The 20,568-nt window shown below is 39.5% G+C and overlaps 2 protein-coding genes across 2 annotated transcripts in view; one reads left to right on the plus strand and one right to left on the minus strand.

Annotated features, from left to right (window-relative positions):
* Nucleotides 1–107: 107 nt before the first annotated feature.
* On the minus strand, nt 108–9,485 carry thumpd3 (THUMP domain containing 3). Its single transcript, XM_089010544.1, has 10 exons — nt 9,353–9,485; nt 8,648–8,849; nt 8,492–8,569; nt 7,419–7,829; nt 7,191–7,321; nt 5,813–5,882; nt 4,959–5,074; nt 3,366–3,470; nt 2,185–2,308; nt 108–880 (listed from the first exon to the last, which is right to left on the minus strand). The coding sequence occupies exons 2-10, from the start codon at nt 8,834–8,836 to the stop codon at nt 692–694; spliced, it is 1,413 nt and encodes a 470-aa protein (XP_088866670.1). The 5' UTR covers nt 8,837–8,849; nt 9,353–9,485; the 3' UTR covers nt 108–691.
* A 1,607-nt stretch (nt 9,486–11,092) lies between these two features.
* The window catches only part of srgap3 (SLIT-ROBO Rho GTPase activating protein 3), a 68,651-nt gene continuing 59,175 nt past the window's right edge, over nt 11,093–20,568 (plus strand). The window contains exon 1 of the mRNA XM_089010540.1: nt 11,093–11,561. Coding sequence (XP_088866666.1) covers nt 11,498–11,561 — 64 coding nt within the window. The 5' untranslated portion in view covers nt 11,093–11,497. The remainder of the gene's footprint in view (nt 11,562–20,568) is intronic.

Consider the following 20,568-nt stretch of genomic DNA (forward strand, 5'->3'; position numbering starts at 1 on the left):
TGGCTGTTCCTTTCGAAACGTCACGATTTCGCGTTACAATACTCCGAATTGGACTTAACCTGAGTAGGTCACGCAACACCTTTATTGTTAGAGCAAACTTTTCAGACTATCAGCAAAAACCGATTTGGAGTTTCAAACGGTGGCTGTTGGGTTCTGATTCCGCTGTAGTAGCCTTTTTTAACATGATCGGTTGATTCTGAACACAGCCGTATTCGGTTTTACACTTATTTGGACTCTACCCCACAATATTATATTCAATTGAGAAGCACATGTTGCATGCCACATTTAGGGAGGGGAGGTTTAAGTATTCACCTTATTTTTTTAATCACAAAAATATAGCATTTGAAAAAAGCGTATGGGCTTTTTTTTTTGACAATTGAGAAGCACAGGCTGTTACAGCTGCTGTAGGTCACCTTTTAATCACAAAAAAATGGCATTTGAACAAAGGTGTGAGGACTTTTTACATCAACTAAAGCTCCAACTTGCATCACACTGTGAGGAACCTATGATGATGATTAATCATGCATAAAAAGTCACTTCTGTTTAAGAAAAAAAAAATCTAGAATTGTGACCATGAGATGATGCTGAAAAGTTTGTACAGGCAAAAAAAAGTAAATACCACAAGATACACCTCAAAAGAAAATCTTGTTCATTCAAAACGCGGGGCAGTGTAAGCTGGCAAAACTGTAACCTAACAATGCTGGCTGTCGTCCTGATCTCCTTGTGTACGTGTCATGTCTTGTGATTCGTAGATATCTTCGGGAGTTTGGCCAAACAAGGCGGCGGTCCGCCTGAGCAGGAATACTCCAGCGTGTAAACCACCGACATTGACCCAAACAGTGTGCTGCTTCCTCCACAATCCTCCCATTCTGGACAGAGCCTGCGGAGCATATAAGTGTCAGTTAAAAAGTGCAATCGGGAAATGTCATCAGACAAATACAGATGGTAAAACTGAGGGAGTGAGAAGAAACACCAGTGATTTGACATAAAAATGGAAAATATTTGTTATTTTGTGCAGCTTTAAAGATCACGAGCCAAGTGAAACCTTTTATGGAACAGTCCAACATGCTTTAAATTGTAGATTAGATGAGATGAGCCTCATAATGGAGAAATTGACATTTCGCAGCAGCAGAAACAAAATACAGGAGCTGTTGTAAAGGCAGCCACTCATGGGGCGCCATCTTGAAGTCAAAAACAAAATTAAAAAAAGGGACACAATACAAAGGACACAGTCATTCAATCTTAAGCACTTTGTGCACCCTTTTTGTTGCATGAAGCAGTTCTAAATGCAGAGAAAAGCAGAGAAAGCGCTTGTCAGACCTCTGACAATCTTTTTCCCCTTCCACAAGGTGGCAGCATTTGCCTTTTGTACAGCCGCCCTCATTTCAAGCTTAGATAAGTCCACACCCATGTAACTTAGGAATTAACTTTTTTTTTTGATGAAAGAAGAGAGTCTAGGGTTTCTTACATTGCATTGAATGTTGATGTAGTCCAAAAACTCAATATTCTGTGGGTCCTGCAATTTGAGTGAAAATGACAAAAACCCTGGCACCGGAGTGGACACATTTTTTTTGCTCATCGTCTGGCAGTGAATGAGTTAAGTTGTGCGATTCCTTAGTGGAGTTTAGATGTTCAGCAAAAAACATTAAATCAATAGTTACTTGTTGTGGCCACCGTGATGGAATCCAGAAAAACGATAGAATTCAAACTTAGTCGTTACACTATAACTGTAATGCAGATAACCTCATGTCGTCCATGACGCAGCGTCGAGGGTGGCAGCAACTGAGTTTGAATTATTTATGTTTCAGAGGCGAATTAGATCTACGTGAACACCACCTGAGGTGCGAGCGCTTCCCTCAAGAGGACTGTTCAGGTGTCGTCGTGGCAAAGACAGATGGATGCGCCTCCATCTATGCCGCCAGCTCACACTGTGGTGAAATTCCCCAGAAAAGGTCATTTCCATTTATCGCATTCTGATTCACAGATCAGTCACTTCCTTGATGCCATAACGTTTATGGGATGTCAGCATGCAAACATGAACAAACCCACAGCTTCTCTAAAGTGGTTTTTATGTGGCGGTCATTTTTGCGTGAGGCAGATACCAACGCCGGAAAAAAAAAAAAAAAAAAAAAAAAAAAAAAAAAAAAAAAAAAAAATCACGACTCGCCATGACAAGGAAAATACCTTGGAAAAGCATTTCTTATCCTGTGTCAATAGCACAGCTTTCCCGGAGGCCGGCCTGCACACGCGTGCCATTTCTCTCAGGCAGGATGGGTAAAGGTCCCAGTTCTTCTTCCTGGAGCCCATCCTTCAAAAGTAAACATCTCGTCAACCTTTATACAGTGATACCTCGGTTTTCGACCATAATCCATTTCATAAACCTGTTCGAAAACCGATTTGTTCAAAAACCGAAACAGCACTTTCCATTAAAATCAATGTAAAAATTTTTAATCCGTTCAAAGTCTAGAAAACAACTTTTTAACTATTTCATCGCATAAACCGGATAAAAACTTAATAATAGAGCAGGTCATGTGTAAAATTCTATAAAAACAAACTTTTATTTTCACAAATTTTCAACATCAACATTAACATCTGTACATAAAAATCTCTCTATCTTTCTGCCACGGGCCGTGTTGGTACCTATCCCAGCTATCTTTGGGCAAACACAGAGCACACTAACTTTTCAAACCATCCTCTGCTTGCTTTAAAATCATACTATTCAGGAGATCTTAACCAAATATGTCAGCATTTTCGCAAAAATAAAACAACAACAATATTAATGCGTCGGTCACAATGAGACAATGAGGAAGACGTGACATATAAGCAAGTGACGTATAAGGAAGCACAGGGTAGTCGAGTGATGCATTCAGATGCACTCAGTTTGGTTGAGAACCAAATTTGGGTTGGGCATAAAAAATATGACATTTTTGCTTGAAAACCGAATGGGATGAGAACCGAGACGTTCGAAAACCGAGGTTTGACTGTACATAGTTAGAGTAGCCTTATAAATCCCGGTAGTTCACATTGAACAATGTTGTGTTGTTTTGATAACCCACTTGTTGTGTGGATTGAATTGACTTTTTATCAAGTTTTGGTTTCTTATTTTGACCCATCACATTGGGTTGAAGATTGGATTTGAGTGAGCTCAAGGGCTGAAGCTTGTTGGTCATTATAAATGGGTATTCACAAACGCAGTTATCCCGATGACTAGTTTTTACACCTTGCTTGATCAAAAATTTGAACTAAACATGTGCTAGGTCTAAATAACTCAACAATGACCCAACACTGGGTTTTCTCTTTCATCCCATTTGGGTTATTTTGAACCTGGCTGTTTTAAAACTTGGGTGTGCGCCTGGATTTTTTACCTTTTCCCAAAGGGCATGTCCGTGATGATGATATCTACTGAGCTGGACCTCATCGGTAAACTGCACAAATCCCAGCGAACGGTGTCAATAGGGAGCCCAGGTGTACTGCAAACAAAGGCACCAATAATTGTCAAGCACTTTCAAGATTCAATTTCAAATTTACAAGATGTGTAGAATCACTTTTGTCAACTATAAAAAAAAAAAAAAAATATCCTATTGATCACCATGAATAAGCAACATATAAATAATTACTTTGCAACACCCGTGGGAGAGGAAGTGAAATGTGAGTCCTCCTTTCACCTTGAAAATCCAACCTCTGGAATTTTAAAGTATTTCACACGCCCAGTCATTATCGGGATCATTAACTCCGGAGGCCGACATGTCAACAAGCATCCTTTACACGTTCACTAGTTTGTGAAAGTCAAATTTGCTAATTCAATTAAATAAACTACAGGCGCTATTATAACATGTACCGGGAATCAGAGTACGACTGTTGCCTTAACTCATTCGCTGCCATTCCCAAATTTATTCGGGAATTGAAAAGTGTGATGTGGAGCGCCACTCCTGAATTTGTTCCATTTTTTTTCTTGTTGTGGGAGTGCCGATAAAGCGCTGGTCAGACGTTTTTCCTTTCCACATCATGGCAGCATTTCATTTTTTCCATGTTAGCGCTTTGTTCTCTGTTCCAGCTTCAGCTGTTGTTAAAGCGCTATATAAATCAATGTGTGTATTGTACTGTATTGTAATTTGTACAGCCGCCCCCATTTCAAGCTCAGATAACTCCAGACCCATATAATTTAGGAATTAACTTTTTTTTTCTGATGAAAGAAGAGAGTTTAAGGTTACTTACCTTGAATGGAATGTTTACGTAGTCGTAAAACTGAATATTGTGTGCGGCCTGGAATTCAAGTGACAATGACAAAAACCCTGGCACTGTATTGGACATATTTCTGCACATTGTCTGGCATGAATTACCATTGCTTACCATTACTGTGTGATCAAATATGTGGTACAGTATGTGAGAGTCTAGATGATAAAAAAACAATAAAAAAATAAACAAATGCATTCATACAAATGGCTCTTAGTCATTTGGCACTGCAGTAGAATAAGCGTGCCAACATACAACGCGATGAAATAAAGTTGGTAGCTGGGCAACCCAGTGACCTTATTATTAGCATGTCTGCCTCACAGTCTCGACCAGAGGATCTGGCTCAGGATTTCCTGTGTGGAGTATGCAAGTTGTCTTGGTCCTTGCGGGGGTTTCATTCCTGGACCCCCCACCCCCCGCACCCCTTCAATTAAAAAAAAACATGCATACAAGGTGCACTAGTGAGTGCACCTTGAATGCATATTGTTCGTAAATGTGAAAAGAATGTAAGTCTTTGTATGCCGAGATTGGCTGCCGGCTAGTCCAGGATGTAGCTCAATCCTTGCCTAAGGTTCAGGTTACCCATTACACTTTTGCGAAAATTAAATGTATCCAGCATACCATTATTTCCGATTGGATCAGTGGCAATTAACACAAAATCCCCACATTGAAAGCAGGGACGAAAAATCATTCATCAGGTTTAAATTGATGTGAACGATGCTCACCTGCCCTTGTCCGCTTTCCTTTTCTGAATGTGACACACATTATTAACCGTGCGATTTACAGCCATGTCATTGTTGTCCCCAGAAATGTAAAAGGACGCTGGGAATTCCAAGGCTCCCTGGAGACGCACACAAACATGACAGTTAAATGCAAGCCATCTGTTCCCTTATTCGATTCATTCATTCATTTACAGTGAGACCTCAACTTACGAACTTAATTGGTTCCCAGTCAGTGTGTAAGGCGAAAAGTGTGTATCTCAAAAAAAAAATCCCATTTGAAACCATTAAAATGGGAATAATCCGTTCCCAGGTTTCCATAAAATATACTTTTCAACAAAATAAGCTTTAAAACTACACACAGCATACCTTATTCTATGTATAATAAATGTGCTATTATATTGTAATGAAAGAAATACACTGAATTGTATCATAAAGTCACTTTATTTACATTTGTGATGGTCATTTATGGCTTGATGGAATGGCGTTGGAGGTCGAAGGTCAAAGGGAATTGCTGTTTGGAAAGAGAGGCGCATTACATGAGGACTGTAATTAAAGAAATAAACTGTGCTGTAAAATAAAGTTTTATTTACCTTTTTGATGGTCGTTGATGGCTTATGGAAGGAGAGTCACCTTCCATAAGGACTGTTGGTAACTTAACCTCTGGTGCTGTTCGGTCGTGTGCTTCCGCCGAAGATCACTCCGCCAGCCGTGGTGGGTGTGTATTATGAAAATAGTGCTTATTATCAGGTTTAATTTTCAGAAATTTGACGTTTGTAAGACGAAAAGTTTGTAAGTTAAGGTGTTTGTAAGTTGAGGTCTCACTGTATTTATTTTCTTTCCTCAGGCTGTTCTCTTACCTCCAAAGGGATTGCACCAGTTCCGCACATTGGATCAAGTACAATATCAGAAGGCTGAGGTTTTGACAACCTGTCGGCACATAATCAGGTATGAACACAAATGACAAAATAGATGCCTTGAGGCAATTTACAAAAATCACACACCACTCCACCCTAAATACATGCGTGTGCATGTGGTTTTCAAGCTCTCTTATGGCACACACACTTTATACTTAAAATGCAATGTTCGATCAAGATAAATAAGGTAAGGACTTAGGTTTAGGGAGAATATGGTTAAGTAAGCCGCTACCGTATCACTGAGTGAGTACAAAGCTAATTTCCGCCATCTTGCGGCGTCAAACTGAACTGCATCATTAGCCACATTTTTTTTTAATTCTGTTTCCTTTTAATTATTTCTATGAGGTACACAATTACCGTAACAAATGCATTTTTTTCACTTTCTTAACCATAGTCAACTACATTTGGCTTGATAATAAATACAAAGCAGCCCAACTTAAAGGACAACCGGACAATTTATGTCCATAATTTGTAAAATGGCGTCAAATGACTTCTACTGAGCGTATTTTACAAATATTCCACCGCATATACCTACATTTTACGTTTTAAGACTCGCGCTGAATATTCAGGAAGTCTTGTTTTTGAGTTGGTGACGAGTCCGTACGTGACGTCACTAAAGGACCGTCCTTGACCGTAAAAAAGACGCATTGTAGCGATCCTTCCATCACGTCAATGTATTTTGCTGTATTTGTTTGGTCTGGGGACCTCGTGTTGCACCCAAAGCCGTCAGAAGGCCAGAAGAGGGCGTCCAAGCACCATATAAGGAATTTATCAGCCTGCGGAAGCGGAGGTGGCCACTGGAGGTCGCCATTTTGTGCCTCTTTTTTTTGGGTGAGAGATTTTCCCCCAATGTTGCCTTAAATGGCACATATAATTCTTTAATCGATTGCAAACATGTATGCTTTCCTCTTCAGAACTATTTGAGTCATATTCATAACTGGATGTGGAACAAAAAAGCATATTCTCCGAATTTGAAGCCATTGTTTTGATTCACAAGCAATGAAAGACGTCTTGGCTTGATGTCACAAACTGGGGGCGGGACTTTCTGAAAATGCCCAATTCGCAGCTCAATTTTTTTGCAGATTTTGGACACTTTAAGTCATTTTTATTGGTGTTTTGCATTTGACTAAAAAGATCATGCTACACGTTTTGGGTATTTTAGATGCTATAAAACGTTTTTCTGGTGTCAGTTAAAAAACAAAATAGTGACATCGGTTGTCTTTTAAAATAACCGCAAAAATTACACTTTATTCGGACTCTCAATTCAAAATTGATGAAACGTATCTAATCAAACAGTGTCAGGTAAGACTGTAGACCCAACCTGAGCATGCCGTAGCACAAGGTGGACCGCAGGGTGGTGGGTCCAAAGTGGCTAATATTTCTTCTGTGAAGACTCTCTTCAGTGAGCGCAATGCCAATCACCACCTCGGTATTGTGGATGTTTAATAAGACCTATAGAGTTGGAAAATAGAAATCCTGCAGAATGCTTTAACTGACAATTAAAAGAATATTCACGATGTGTGGGTCCACTTGGAACAAATCCGCTTACCTCAATGTCAAACTTGGTCATATCTGCTTTCCACTGGAAGAACTCCTGCACTGCCCCACCAAAATCTCTGGCCGCCTCATTGGATGAAAAACTATGCTTATCACCGGCCCGGTTGCAAGTCACGCGGAACTTCATGATTTTAGAGTCGGGTGGTGCTTCCTCAGAGTCCTGTGTGCTGCTCTCTGGATCAGTGGTCTTCTCTATCTTGCTATTGCCATCTGCGAGAACTTGAGATTCAGTGGAAGCCAAGGTTGAGTCTCCAACCTCATCGCTGGTTTTGACTTTGGCGCCATTAGCTCCTTTGCGTTGGCCTTTTCTCTTTTTGAAAGTGCGGTTTAGTTTCCAAACCTCCAAGGCGTTTGTCCACGGGAGCTTGGAGGCCAGCTGCTGGAGCTCCGTCAATGTCTCCTCCTGTATAATACATTTGCAGTATAGAATCAATCGGGCGTAAGAAAAATATATTGCAAGTTATTATAAACAAATGGGAAATATTAATGTTATATGATATGAATAAAGCCAGAAGCTAAATTGATGTCAAACTCAGAGTAATTCTCTCCTCGTGTTAAATTATTGTGGATCTTTGTCACCATCTTGTGGCGTTTTATGGTTATTAAGAAAGCTTATAAAACAGTGAAACATCTTTCTTTTTTGGGGGAACAAACAGGCTCCAATGTCAAATGAGTTTCCCCTATATTCTAATTCTCTCTCTCAAATACAAATTAAAAATGATTTTGGATTCAAATCACAAAAAAACAAAAAACGGGTAGAGTGAACGCTGGCGCGAATGGCTGCCGCTGCTCGCCCGTACATAAAAAAAAAATCCTCACTGTAAAGTGTGCTTGAGAGTTATTATTATTATTATTATTGTTAGTCTCGCACAGGAGAAATTTACATTTCACAGCAGCAAATTGAAAGAAAGTAAGAGAAAAGGAAAGGAAGAAGTAGAAAAACAATACAGGCGTTGCTGTAGAAGCAGCCACTTTCGCAGCACCATCTTAAAGTCAAAACAACGACAAAAAACAAAATAAAAAAATAATGTGACACTTCAATTTGAGACAGTTTTGTGACATTACCTTTGATTCTTTAAATTCATACTGATCATAGTCCTCTACAACCACAAACAGGTTGTCCACAGACCTCAGCAGGTGAACCTGAGAGAATATTTGATTAAGGGTTAGCTGACAGGCAGAACACAAAAATGTTTTCCCCTTACCAAGCATGCGTCTCACCTGGAAGAGTTTGTCAGTAGTAATGGTGAAGTAAATGCGACCACGGTCTTTGCTTATGCGCGCTTCTACGCCGATCTTCTCGTGAACTTCCTCTGCAGCGGTATGTTCGAACCCCGTGGGCACCGTAGCTCCAATGGTGACACTGATGATGGACTCGACCTTAACAGACTCTTCTTCCGGGGAGAACATATCCGTGGGTCTCCTGTCACAAAATGATGATCATTCAAATGCATGCAGGTGATCGTATGCTACTGTATGCGTCACCCCAAACCTGTCAAAATACTAATGGCTACTTTCTACAAAGCACAACAATGTGCACGGACTGGTGTTTATCCCTTTAAACGTGATTGGTGTGAAGTTTGGTGAATCTTACAATGTAAATGTATTTCAAACGTGTGTGGGGTGTAAAACTGATCAGAATTGTTTAGTGTTAATATACATGAACAACGACCAATTTTTAATCTGTTCTTCGTTATAGAATATTGCCTTATATTTTCCACTACGGATCGATAATTACACTTTAATGTCGGCATAGAATTGCAATGTTACTGAATTGCTATCCATGTTTCATTGCATATGTTAGATTAACTTGCTAATGCTAGTTTAGGAATGCTATAAGGAAGTTATCGCGGGCAAATGGGGACGCCGGTTTAATTAAGTAATGCACTGGTTTCACCAATAACTGTGTCAATGCGATCAATTTACCGTCGCAAGTCGTCAATCCTGAAAGCAATTTTTAAAAGGTGTTTCGAGTAAGCTTGCCAAATAAACGTAGTCGTGCACGAACAGACAGGTTTGCCAGTTCAAGGGAAAAGGCATACTTCCGGTTAAAGACTTTCAGAATGACAATTAACTGTTACGAAACTAAATAATCATTGTAATTAGTGTGGATATTATTCTAAATTTTATGTAGTAAATAAGTCCACTCATATGATATGAGGTTAAAATTATGTAGTCTGTGAATGGGAAAAATGGCTCATATGTATTTTATTCTGTAAATAAAAAAACAAGCAGGAAGTGTGAGGTTAAACTATCCGTGAAGTAATTCGATTTTGTTTCTGTGTAAATTCACGCGAAGCAATCGACAGAGGGCGGCAGACAATAATTCTTGATTCTTGCCATTCTAAAAAGTTTCCAATAAATTAGTTTAAATCAAAGACCAAATTAAATGCTGGAGGGGGCTTTGATTTTTTTCTATCAGTACGACTGAGCAGCTACATAGAAAGAACTACGCACTTCCTAACCAAGATGTATGACAAGAATGCTATTTAAAATATGGACAAAATGCTAGAAATGTGTGTGCTCTTAATTTACAGGTTTTTCATTTTTTTGATTAAACCTGTGCATGCAAAAAGATCCGCCATCGTTACCAAACAATCAAGGGTTTGACAAAACTAAACCCCACTGAAGAAGCCAACATTTGTACATATCTCCTCATGATAATCTTTACATTATTGCAGATATATGACGTATTATGATTAGTTACACACATGCTTCCTCCCTTTCCTCGATTCTATTTTACAAGAATTTGACTGTAGGTTCCATGCATGGTTTCCAAGATGCACTTAAAAAAAAGTCAAAAAGCATATTGGTCTTTGTGCATTACAATCATATACCAACATTCTCCAACAATCAATATAAAAGAATGAAAAGTTCTGAGCAGCAGATGGCTGGTGCGTGCACCATAAACATTAAGCATTGACTCGTCGCTATTTCAGAAGCAACATTTTTCAAGAAGAATTTGGAAAAAACTAATGTATCATTGCTTATTGTACGTGGTAAAACATCAAATATTGATTCACGTGGTCAAGTAGACGACTCAGTTCCAGTGATATGTGGTCACTTTGGCAGTATTTACACAAGAGCGAACTCCATGAGAGCATGTGAGTAATGACAGTATAAATCAAAGTCAAGGTGGCATCGCAGACATCAACGGCGGTTGTCAGCTCCTTGTGAATCCTTGCCTTGGGAACGAATCAGTTCTTACAAATATCCATTGGCGTTTTAGCCTTCAGGCTTATTTGATCCAATGTCCAATAGATTATGGAGAACACTCATGCATTTCACATTTCGCGAACCGAATACAATGATGTGGTGGGCCAGATTCGGCCCCAGGGCCTTGACTTTGGCACCACTGTTCTAAAGTATCAGTCAGTACGCTGACTTGATCTTAAATTTTTAACCATGTCTTCGAAACTTGATGAATATACCTTCACATTGACTATTACACAATGTTACTGATTGTGTACCGAGACTGACGTGCGCGTGCACGGCTGTACGTGATTTTTATCTGACCACGTGACTCTCTCTCTCTCTCTCTCTCTCTCTCTCTCTCTCTCTCTCTCTCTCTCTCTCTCTCTCTCTCTCTCTCTCTCTCTCTCTCTCTCTCTCTCTCTCTCTCTCTCTCTCTCTCTCTCTCTCTCTCTCTCTCTCTCATTTTCAAATTAGCCGCAATTCAATTAGAAAGCACAGAGGCGTCCTGTCATAGTCGTCTTGTTCACATACAGGGAACACGGAGCTATCTCCCCACCTTTTCGTTCCCTCTCCTCCGTCTAATATGTCCACTTTCGAGTTCCTTTGTGGCTTTTGTTTCTCTCTCTGACTCCTCAAACCACCTCCCCGTCGCCACTGCTGGATTAAATTAAAACGAGAACGAGAGAGATAGACAGAGCGATGCAACATCGGACCCGAGTGGTCTCCCCTTACTGATTGCAACGATTGTCTCCAAGCTCAAACCTCTTTTGTTCAACGAGGAAACGGCGCCAAGGTCTGCATCCTCTGCGAGAAACACCGCGCGGAGCCACTGGAGCGCTCGACTTGGAGGCTCTCGGGCATACAACCAGGAGAACCATGTCCTCATCCAGGTTCAAGAAGGATAAAGAAATCATTGCGGACTACGAGACACAAGTGAAAGGTAAGCGCAAGTTCGTCAGTCTCGCACGTTCGTTTGACGAAAAACGCACACACGCCTCACCTTCACGTCGTTGGACTTTTGAAATGGTTGTCATTACTTTTAATGTGAAAGCATTCCCGATTTGAAGCTAAAATCTGAAAATGAGTGACATGACCAACAGATCTCAATACCCCTCACGCGTAATTTCATGTTCTTGTGCATTCATTCGAAGGCTGTTGGATTTTTGTGGTGGGCGATGACATTGTGGTTCACAACCTGCCTCTGCACGCTCGTGTTGCCGGGTAAAATCCTGTGTGGAATAAGTGTAGGGTGGCTGCATGGCTGCACCTTCTTCACCATTTTTGGGGCCCTCTTTTTCTGCTGCTTTCAACACTTGATTCATGAGAGCAGATTGAAAAATTGTTCATCGTGAATGCAATGTGACTCATACATTTTTATTTCATGAGGTGTCAAATGGTTATGGGTGGGTCAGGTTGAGAAATAACCCAACTCTGATCACGTTTTGACACGTTTAGTCATAATTGATCATACTGAGCCGTTATCCTTTATATTGCCAACATGCACTGCTTTATCTTTAAAGCACAACCGACGTCTCCAGACAAGTTGTGTCCATAATTTGTAAAATGGCTTCAAATGACTTCTACTGAGCGTATTTTAAAAAGATTCCACAGCATATAGCTATATTTTACGTTTTAAGACTCCCACTGAATATTCAGGAAGTCTTGTTTTTGAGTTGGTGACGAGTCCGTACATGACGTCACTAAAGGAACGCCCCCTGACCGAAAAAAAGACACATTGTAGCAGTCCTTCCATCACGTCAATGTATTTTGCTGTATTGTTTGGTCTGAAAACCTTGTGTTGCACCCAAAAGCCACCAGAAAAGGGTGTCCAAGCTCCATATACGGAATTTATCAGCCTGTGGAAACGGAGGTGGACACAGGAGGTTGCCATTTTGTGCCTCTTTTCTGGTGATCGTTTCTCCCCAATGTTGCCTCAAAATGGCATGGAATAGATTCTTTAATCGATTGCAAACATGTATGCTTTCCTCTTCAGAACTATTTGAATCATATTCATAACTGGAGGTGTAACAAGAAAGCATATTCTCCGAATCTGAGGCCATTGTTTTGATTCTCAAGCAATGAAAGACGTCTTGGCTTGATGTCACAAACTGGGGGCGGGACTTTCTGAAAATGCAGATTTTGGACACTTTAAGTCATTTTTATTGGTGTTTTGCATTTGAATAAAAATATCATACTGCGTGTTTTGGGTAATTTAGATGCGATAAAACGTTTTTCTGATGTCAGTTAAGAAACAACAAAGTGACGTCGGTTGTCCTTTAAGGATGTTTTAGTCAGTGAGCTCACTGTGAATCAGAAATAGGGCTGATTTTATTCATTTAGCGGACATAACTTGTGATTGTGTATTATGTATCAAATCTGTTTGTTATTTTGCAGTGTGACATAGAAACTATTTGAGTCACCTGTAATCTATTGGATCTCACTTAGATCTTTATAGAGCCATTAGAGGTGCTAAGAAAAAAACGATAGCAATAGATTGCTCCACTGACTTAAACAATGAAGGGGGACATGTTTTTTTTTTCAGAATCGGAATCAGAATCATTTATTGGCCAAGTGTGTAGAACACACAAGGAATTTGTGTGTATAGTTGTGTATCTATTTCTACTATATTCATGGATGAAGGTAAGTGGTACCTCTCAGGAATAACTGTGCAAAGTATAAAGGAGAGTTAAAATGATCAGTGGCAGAATGAAATATGATTACAGTTGGGGCGGAAAATTTGTGAACCATTTTAAAGTAAATGTATCAGTCGCTATATTTGTAGTGCAACACGTGTGCAATTATGCAGCAAAGTGTCTGATGCTAGAGATTATTTTGTTCAGTAACAGTGGTACTAGTGTGAGAGCTACAATGATTAAAACGGGATGCTGTTACACTGGGGTGTGCAAAATTGCAATGAGGCACGATACAGTTATATTGGGTTACTGTTTAGAAAGTTAATGGTCGAGGGGGAAGACTGTTTAAATGTCTGGTGGATTTGGTGCGCATCGATCATTAGCGTCTACCTGAGGGTAGTAGCTGGAAAAGGTGGTGGGCAGGATGTTTCAGTTTTGACCATCCTTGCATCAGTGATTCATTTCATATGCCACCCTTTTGTTTTCACCCCATGCTATGTCTAGCCCGTTTTGCATTCGCCAGGGTCCTTGAACGACTCGCGGAGCAGGGATGCTAATTTATGGATAATTTGTCATTCACCACTGGTGCGGTACATCGACTGCAGGCATTGGGGGGGGCTCTCCACCTCCTCCTAACAATGGCCTTGTTTGAGATGAACCAGCCTAGTGAGTAAGCTCTAATGAGATTCACATTGGAAATTGCACCAGTCATGTTGTGATTTATGGCTTAATGGTTCATGTGGACATGGCAGAAGGGGTCCTTCTCATCCAGGTGTCATTGATTGGGCCGTTCCAAGATCACGAGGTTGCTTTATTATGTATGGGGCCTAATAAATGAGTGACACAAATGCACCCAAAAAATGGTAGTTCAATAGCAAAGCAGAATTTGGCAATTGCCAAGACAAGCGAAGTGAACTTCATTCTTATACAGTAAAGTCTCGTTATATCGATATCTAAGGGAGTCCGAAAAAATATCGATATAACCAGGACTATCGATATATCCAACCCTGTTTGCATGTAATTTTTTCCGTGCGTGCATAGAAATAGTATCGATATAACCGGGACTATCGATATATCCGATATCGATATAACGAGACTTTACTGTAATTGTAAAGCGCAACAAAACTGCAAAGCTAAATAAATCCTCCTTCGCTTTATTCAAGCCATTCACGGAACCACATCGGACATTTCTATTTCAATAGCGAGGCTGGTTAACTATGCTTGGCTTGGAATGCCGTACGCTTGTAGCACCGCGGAGCTCTGCCCGCTTTACATTTTAGTGGCTTGCATTTGAGCTGTACACACTTCCCCTAATTTGCTTGTAGCAAACTCAAGGCCTCCAAGGCCTCTGAGAGCTTGTTCTGTTTTTTTTTTTTCAAAATACAATGCGATACATACATTGGTTTACATAGCGCTTTAACAACAGCTGAAACTGGAACAAAGCACTAACATGGAAAAAAGAAAATGCTGCCTCCATGTGGAAGGGAAAATATTGCCAGAGGTCTGGCCAGTGTTTTATCGGCACCCTAGCAAGAAAAAACAAAACCCGAACAAATTCGGGAATGGCCCTCTACGTCTTACAGTATTTTCAATTCCCAAATAAATTCAGGAATGGCAGTGAATGAGTTAAAAAATGCAAATTAACATTTTTTTTTCTTGGTCATGGACATCACGATGACTCAGAATTTTTCTCTCTCTCTCCTTCTCTCTGTATATATAAAATTAGCCTTAGCAGGTTTATCGATTCTGACATTTTTTTTCGTGGCTACTATCATTAAGATGGAGCACTCATTTGTTTGATTGGAGTGCACTCAAATTTGGCTCCAGTCAGGTTTCCTGGCTCTGGGAGTAGTGTCTATCTTTTTTTTTTTTCATTAAAAAAAAAAAAAAAAACAGTTTTCGCCATTTTTAAAGCTATCGTAGACTACAAGTTATTTTGTATGTTTTACTGCAAGAGTCAAACGGGTTCTTTGATCTGGAAAATAAATAAAAGCTGTAGTTTTGAGATGACACACACACACACACACACACACACGCACACGCGAGGTGTTTCTGACAAGGAAGCGTGTTTTGACACTTTTACGGTTCTGTGTGACTTCCTCTCTGGAAACTGCTTTGTCTCCATGGAAGGCAGAGAAATCATTTGGTGTCACTTTAGGAATCCTTGAGTCCTCTAAGCTAAGCCATGATAAAGCTTATATTCAAAAATTAAGAACCTGACTGGACTAACATCTACGCACACAGATATGTATGTGGGTAGCTTTGTGACACTCATTCAAATCCCAATTCGCTTCACAACCGATTCGTGAGCACATTCCTACCGCAAACAATTTTTGTTGTAAAAAAAAACCTTGCGACACAAGCTGGCAAATTCCATTGACTCCAATTGACAGAGACAAATCACCATCTACACTCTCACTCACACATCTATGAACAATTTCAAGTGTTCAATCGGCCTGCCATGCATATTTTTGGAATGTGGGAGGAAACCAGCGTACCCATAGAACACCCACGCAAGCACAGGGAGAACATGCAAACTCCACATAGGAAAGAGGCTGCCGGGATCAAACCCGAGACCTCGCCATTGTGAGACTGACGTGCCAACTAGTCAACCACTGACCCGCCCCCCTCGACGATCGGCCACCCATCAAACTAGATGCAAAACACTCCCTTTTGTGCTATAATTCACGGGTTGTGTCTTTCAGTGTGCAGAAGGCCAGTGATGGAGGCAGCTGCCGCTTTTTAACCGGCTATTTGTGCCACAGATAATCAGGCTTTTCTTTGAATGACAAAGATTAGCTTTTCGCACGGCCTCAATCGTCTTTAAGGGTTGTGCGCCGGCATTCATAAAGTGGAAAAGTGTTCATTTAACATAGAAGTGGTGTCAATCGCATTGTATTTCTGGGTGTCAGTTGGTTCATGTTCACGCTTTGACATAAACACATTCAGTTGTTTCGTTGAGCTCATTCATCAAACACCGTCCCAAGAAACATTTAATCCCTTCAAGAAGATGTATGAAGTGGTACAAAAAGTTTCATTCACACCTAATGACTTAAATTAAGCCAAACAATGATTACATTCGTTCTTTTTTCACAAAAATAAGTCAACAATTGTCTGACTGAAAAAAAAGACACATTAAAAATGTCATCTTGTTTATTCTTGTAGGATACTTCCCAATTTTTAAAATGAATTCTGAAACAAAAGGAATGAGTAATTTCAGTGCTTGGGCTAACTCAGGTTTTTATGACAGGGTGCAATTCTTTTGAAAATGATCTTAACATTTTTGAAAGTAACATTTGTATATGTTGTTCAATTTTTAAAATTATTTGTAATCCAAGGGAACAGCATATCCAGCAAGTAACAGCGGTCAGATGTCTATAGTATTAGAGGGGAGGCCACTATTGGAATAAATTTATTTTGTGGCACGTCAAGTATGTTCAAATATACTCAAAAACTAGCTATTTGGTGTCTATTAGCAATCTAACTAACTCGCTGGCTACTAGCTAGGTATTTTCTGTATATTAGCAATCTAACTAACTAGCTGGCTACTATCTAGCTAGCTATCTATTTGCTATCCATCAAGCTATCTATCTACATCGCTACTATTAACTGGCTAATAGCTAGCTAGCTTTCTATCTATTTGAGTTATTCCGGGTTGAGTGAACGCTGGCGCCTGTGGCTGCCGCTGCTCACCCACAGAAAAACTGATCCTGTGACTGTAAAGTGACATTGAGAGTTTTAAAAGGTGCTTAGAAATGAAAATTATTATTATTATTATTATTATTATTATTATTATTATTATTATTATTATACATGCAGTTACTGAAAAAAGAAAAGATGTGACCAATTACAGTGAGACCTCAATTTACGAACTTAATTGGTTTCCCAGACAGAGTGTGTAAGGCGAAAAGTGTGTATCTCAAAAAAAAAATTCCCATAGGAAACCATAAAAAACGGAATAATCCGTTCCCGGTTTTCCATAAAATATACTTTTCAACTAAATAAGCCTTAAAACTACAGACAACATACCTTAATCTATGTACAATAAATGTGCTATTGTATTGTAATGAAAGAAATACACTGCATTGTATCATAAAGTCACTTTATTTACATTTGTGATGGTCATTTATGGCTTGATGGAATGGCGTTGGAGGTCGAAGGTCAAAGGGAATTACATGAGGACTGTAATTAAAGAAATAAACTGTGCTGTAAATTAAAGTTTTATTTACCTTTTTGATGGTCGTTGATGGCTTATGGAAGGAGAGTCACCTTCCATAAGGACTGTTGGCGCTGTTTGGTCGTGTGCTTCCGCCGAAGATCACTCCGCCAGCCGTGGTGGGTGTGTATTATGAAAATAGTGCTTATTATAAGGTTTAATTTTCATAAATTAGACGTTTGTAAGACGAAAAGTTTGTAAGTTGAGGTGTTTGTAAGTTGAGGTCTCACTGTACCTGTTTTCTGAACCTGAGGCATAATTAGTTTTTACCTCATCCCCAAGCAACCGCAATGTCATTTTCAGTCAATAGCAAGTGGCAAAATGTTTGTTACCTGAGATGGAAAAAAAACCCAAAAGAAATTCATATTTACCTTGACATCCCTTTCAAGTTAAGTAGGAAAAGAGCCGTTTTAGAGGTCGCCAATAACGCATGAAACAGGGACATGTACAGAAATAACTCTGCGGTGACTTTGAAAGTATTTTCATAATTAGTGAAGTTCAGTCACTCTCGTAAGGTTTGGGACCCGCGAGCTTGACTTTAATATGAAGTGGGAGTCTCCTCCCCAGTACTCCTAAGGATAATTAAAATAACACATCTTATTTGCAGCTTGCAAAAATATCTTTTAGCCACCTCTCAGGGTGAAGATCGAACCATGTGAACTTAATTCAAATATGTGTTAAAAAGCACCAAAGGCTTATGTGTTGATGTTTTATCCAATTAAAACCGTGACACTCTTCTTTTGATGAATAAACTACCTGTTTAATTACGTGTTAGCAATATTACAAAACAAATCACTGAAATTGCAATCAAATGTACGAATGATATACAATATAGTAAAAATTAAGTCATTCACTGCCAGACGATGTGCAAAAACGTGTCCACTTCAGTGCCAGGGTTTTTGTCATTTTCACTCAAATTGCAGGACCCACAGAATGTTGAGTTTTAGGACTACATAAACATTCAACGCAGCGTTAGAAACCTTAGACTCTCTTCTTTGATCAGAAAGAAGAAAGAAGAGTTAATTCTTAAGTTACATGGGTCTGGAGGTATCTGAGCTTGAAATGGGGATGGCTGTACAAAATACTATACAATACAATACATATGTTTTGATTTATATAGCGCTTTAACTGAAGCTGAAGCTGTAACAAAGCGCAAAAATGGACAAAAGGCTGCCCCTTTGTGGAAGGGGAAAAAAAAAACATTGCCAGAGGTCTGACCACCGCATTAACTGCACCCCCGCAAGAAAAACAAAAACCCGAACAAATTCGGGAATGGCGCTCAACGTCACACTTTTCAATTTGCGAATAAATTTGGGAATGAGCCATTGAGTTAAGGAATTCTGCATGACGGACACATACAGTAAAGTCTCGTTAAATCGATATCGGATATATCGATAGTCCCGGTTATATCGATACTATTTCTATGCACGCACGGAGAAAATTACATGCAAACAGGGTCGGATATATCGATAGTCCCGGTTATATCGATATTTTTTCGGACTCCCTTGAATATCGATATAACGAGACTTTACTGTAATTAGCAATTTCTGATGTGCTGTCAAATCGCACATTTTTAATGCTTACAACAAATCAACCATTTTCTCAAAAAAAGGTTCCATACACATTTTGATTGCTTTATTAGACTGAGTGGGACATTCAACAGATGCTGTCCTTATCGCTAGCATTAGCTTAGCCATGAGCACACTCCTGGGACCCCACAACCCAGAGTCCATTTCTACTCTTATCCAGTCGTCATTTAGATGCTCATTGAGTTGAGTTTACTTCAGTATTTTAATTGTCTTTTTTTCCTAATAAGGTTTCGTTATTAACAGCAAAGGCACTTTTTATTCAAATCATGCAAGCATAACAAAACACAAATGTCAGCTACTTTATTTCAGTCAGCCTTTGTCCATAATTATGCTTCCAGTGTGTTAAAACAATTATTTTATACACATTTTCTAGTGTTCATTGAAGTAATACAACATCCACTTTAGCCTCCCGTTGTGTATCCATAGTCAAATGCCGCACACACCCAAAGAGTTGACACGGGACAGGTCTGTACAAGTCTACAAAAATGAATTCCTTTGGCTTGGCTTTAACTCTTTAGGGCGGATGTGTTCTTTGTGTGTTATTTTTTTTTTCTCTCATGCGCTTCTGCCAAAAATATTGTACCACACTCAAATGGCAACATGGCTCCTCACAGAAGGGAAGTCTATGAAATAATGTTCGTTTACAACTGAATTGCAACTACGGTGAGACCTCAACTTACAAACACCTTATCTTACAAACTTTTGGTCTTACAAACTTCAAATTTATGAAAATTAAACCTTATAATAAGCACTATTTTCATAATACACACCCACCACGGCTGGCGGAGGGATCTTCGGCGGAAGCACACGACCGAACAGCACCAGAGGTTAAGTTATCAACAGTCCTTATGGAAGGTGACTCTCCTTCCATAAGCCATCAACGACCATCAAAAAGGCAAATAAAACTTTATTTTACAGCACAGTTTATTTCTTTAATTACAGTCCTCATGTAATGCGCCTCTCTTTCCAAACAGCAATTCCGTTTGACCTTCGACCTCCAACGCCATTCCATCAATGACTATCACAAATGCAAATAGTGTCTTTATGATACAATGCAGTGTATTTCCTTCATTACAATACAATAGCACATTTATTATACATAGAATAAGGTATGTTGTGTGTAGTTTTAAGGCTTATTTAGTTGAAAAGTATATTTCATGGAAATCCGGGAACAGATAATTCCCATTTTAATGGTTTCCTTTGGGATTTTTTTTTTCGATACACACTTTTCACCTTACACGCTCTGTCTGGGAACCAATTAAGTTCGTAAGTTGAGGTCTCACTGTAGTAGGGTTGCAGTTACTCTTAAATGGAACAAGTTACGACAAATGAAGCTGCAGGAGTCCTATAAATCGTTTTATTGACGCTATAAAATTCCAGACCAAATATACATTATGGTTTCCATTCAACTAAACAAGATTTAGTCAGCAAAAGGTTCAAATCTTTTCAGATGATTACCGAAATGGCCTCTTAATTAAGCACCTGCTAATTACTGTGGGCCATTAGCAG

Source organism: Hippocampus bargibanti, linkage group LG12 (genome assembly GCF_051943395.1).
Source record: "Hippocampus bargibanti isolate YZ-2025 linkage group LG12, ASM5194339v1, whole genome shotgun sequence".
Lineage (NCBI taxonomy): Eukaryota > Metazoa > Chordata > Actinopteri > Syngnathiformes > Syngnathidae > Hippocampus > Hippocampus bargibanti.

Coding starts and splice junctions, on each gene's coding strand:
- thumpd3 (XM_089010544.1), bottom strand. CDS start 8,836: ATGTTCTCCCCGGAAGAAGAGTCTGTTAAGGTCGAGTCCATCATCAGT. Junction 5,883..7,190: donor TTGTGCTACGGCATGCTCAG/GTTGGGTCTACA, acceptor ATGTGCCGACAG/GTTGTCAAAACCTCAGCCTT. Junction 5,075..5,812: donor CTGGTGCAATCCCTTTGGAG/GTAAGAGAACAG, acceptor GTGCGTCTCCAG/GGAGCCTTGGAATTCCCAGC.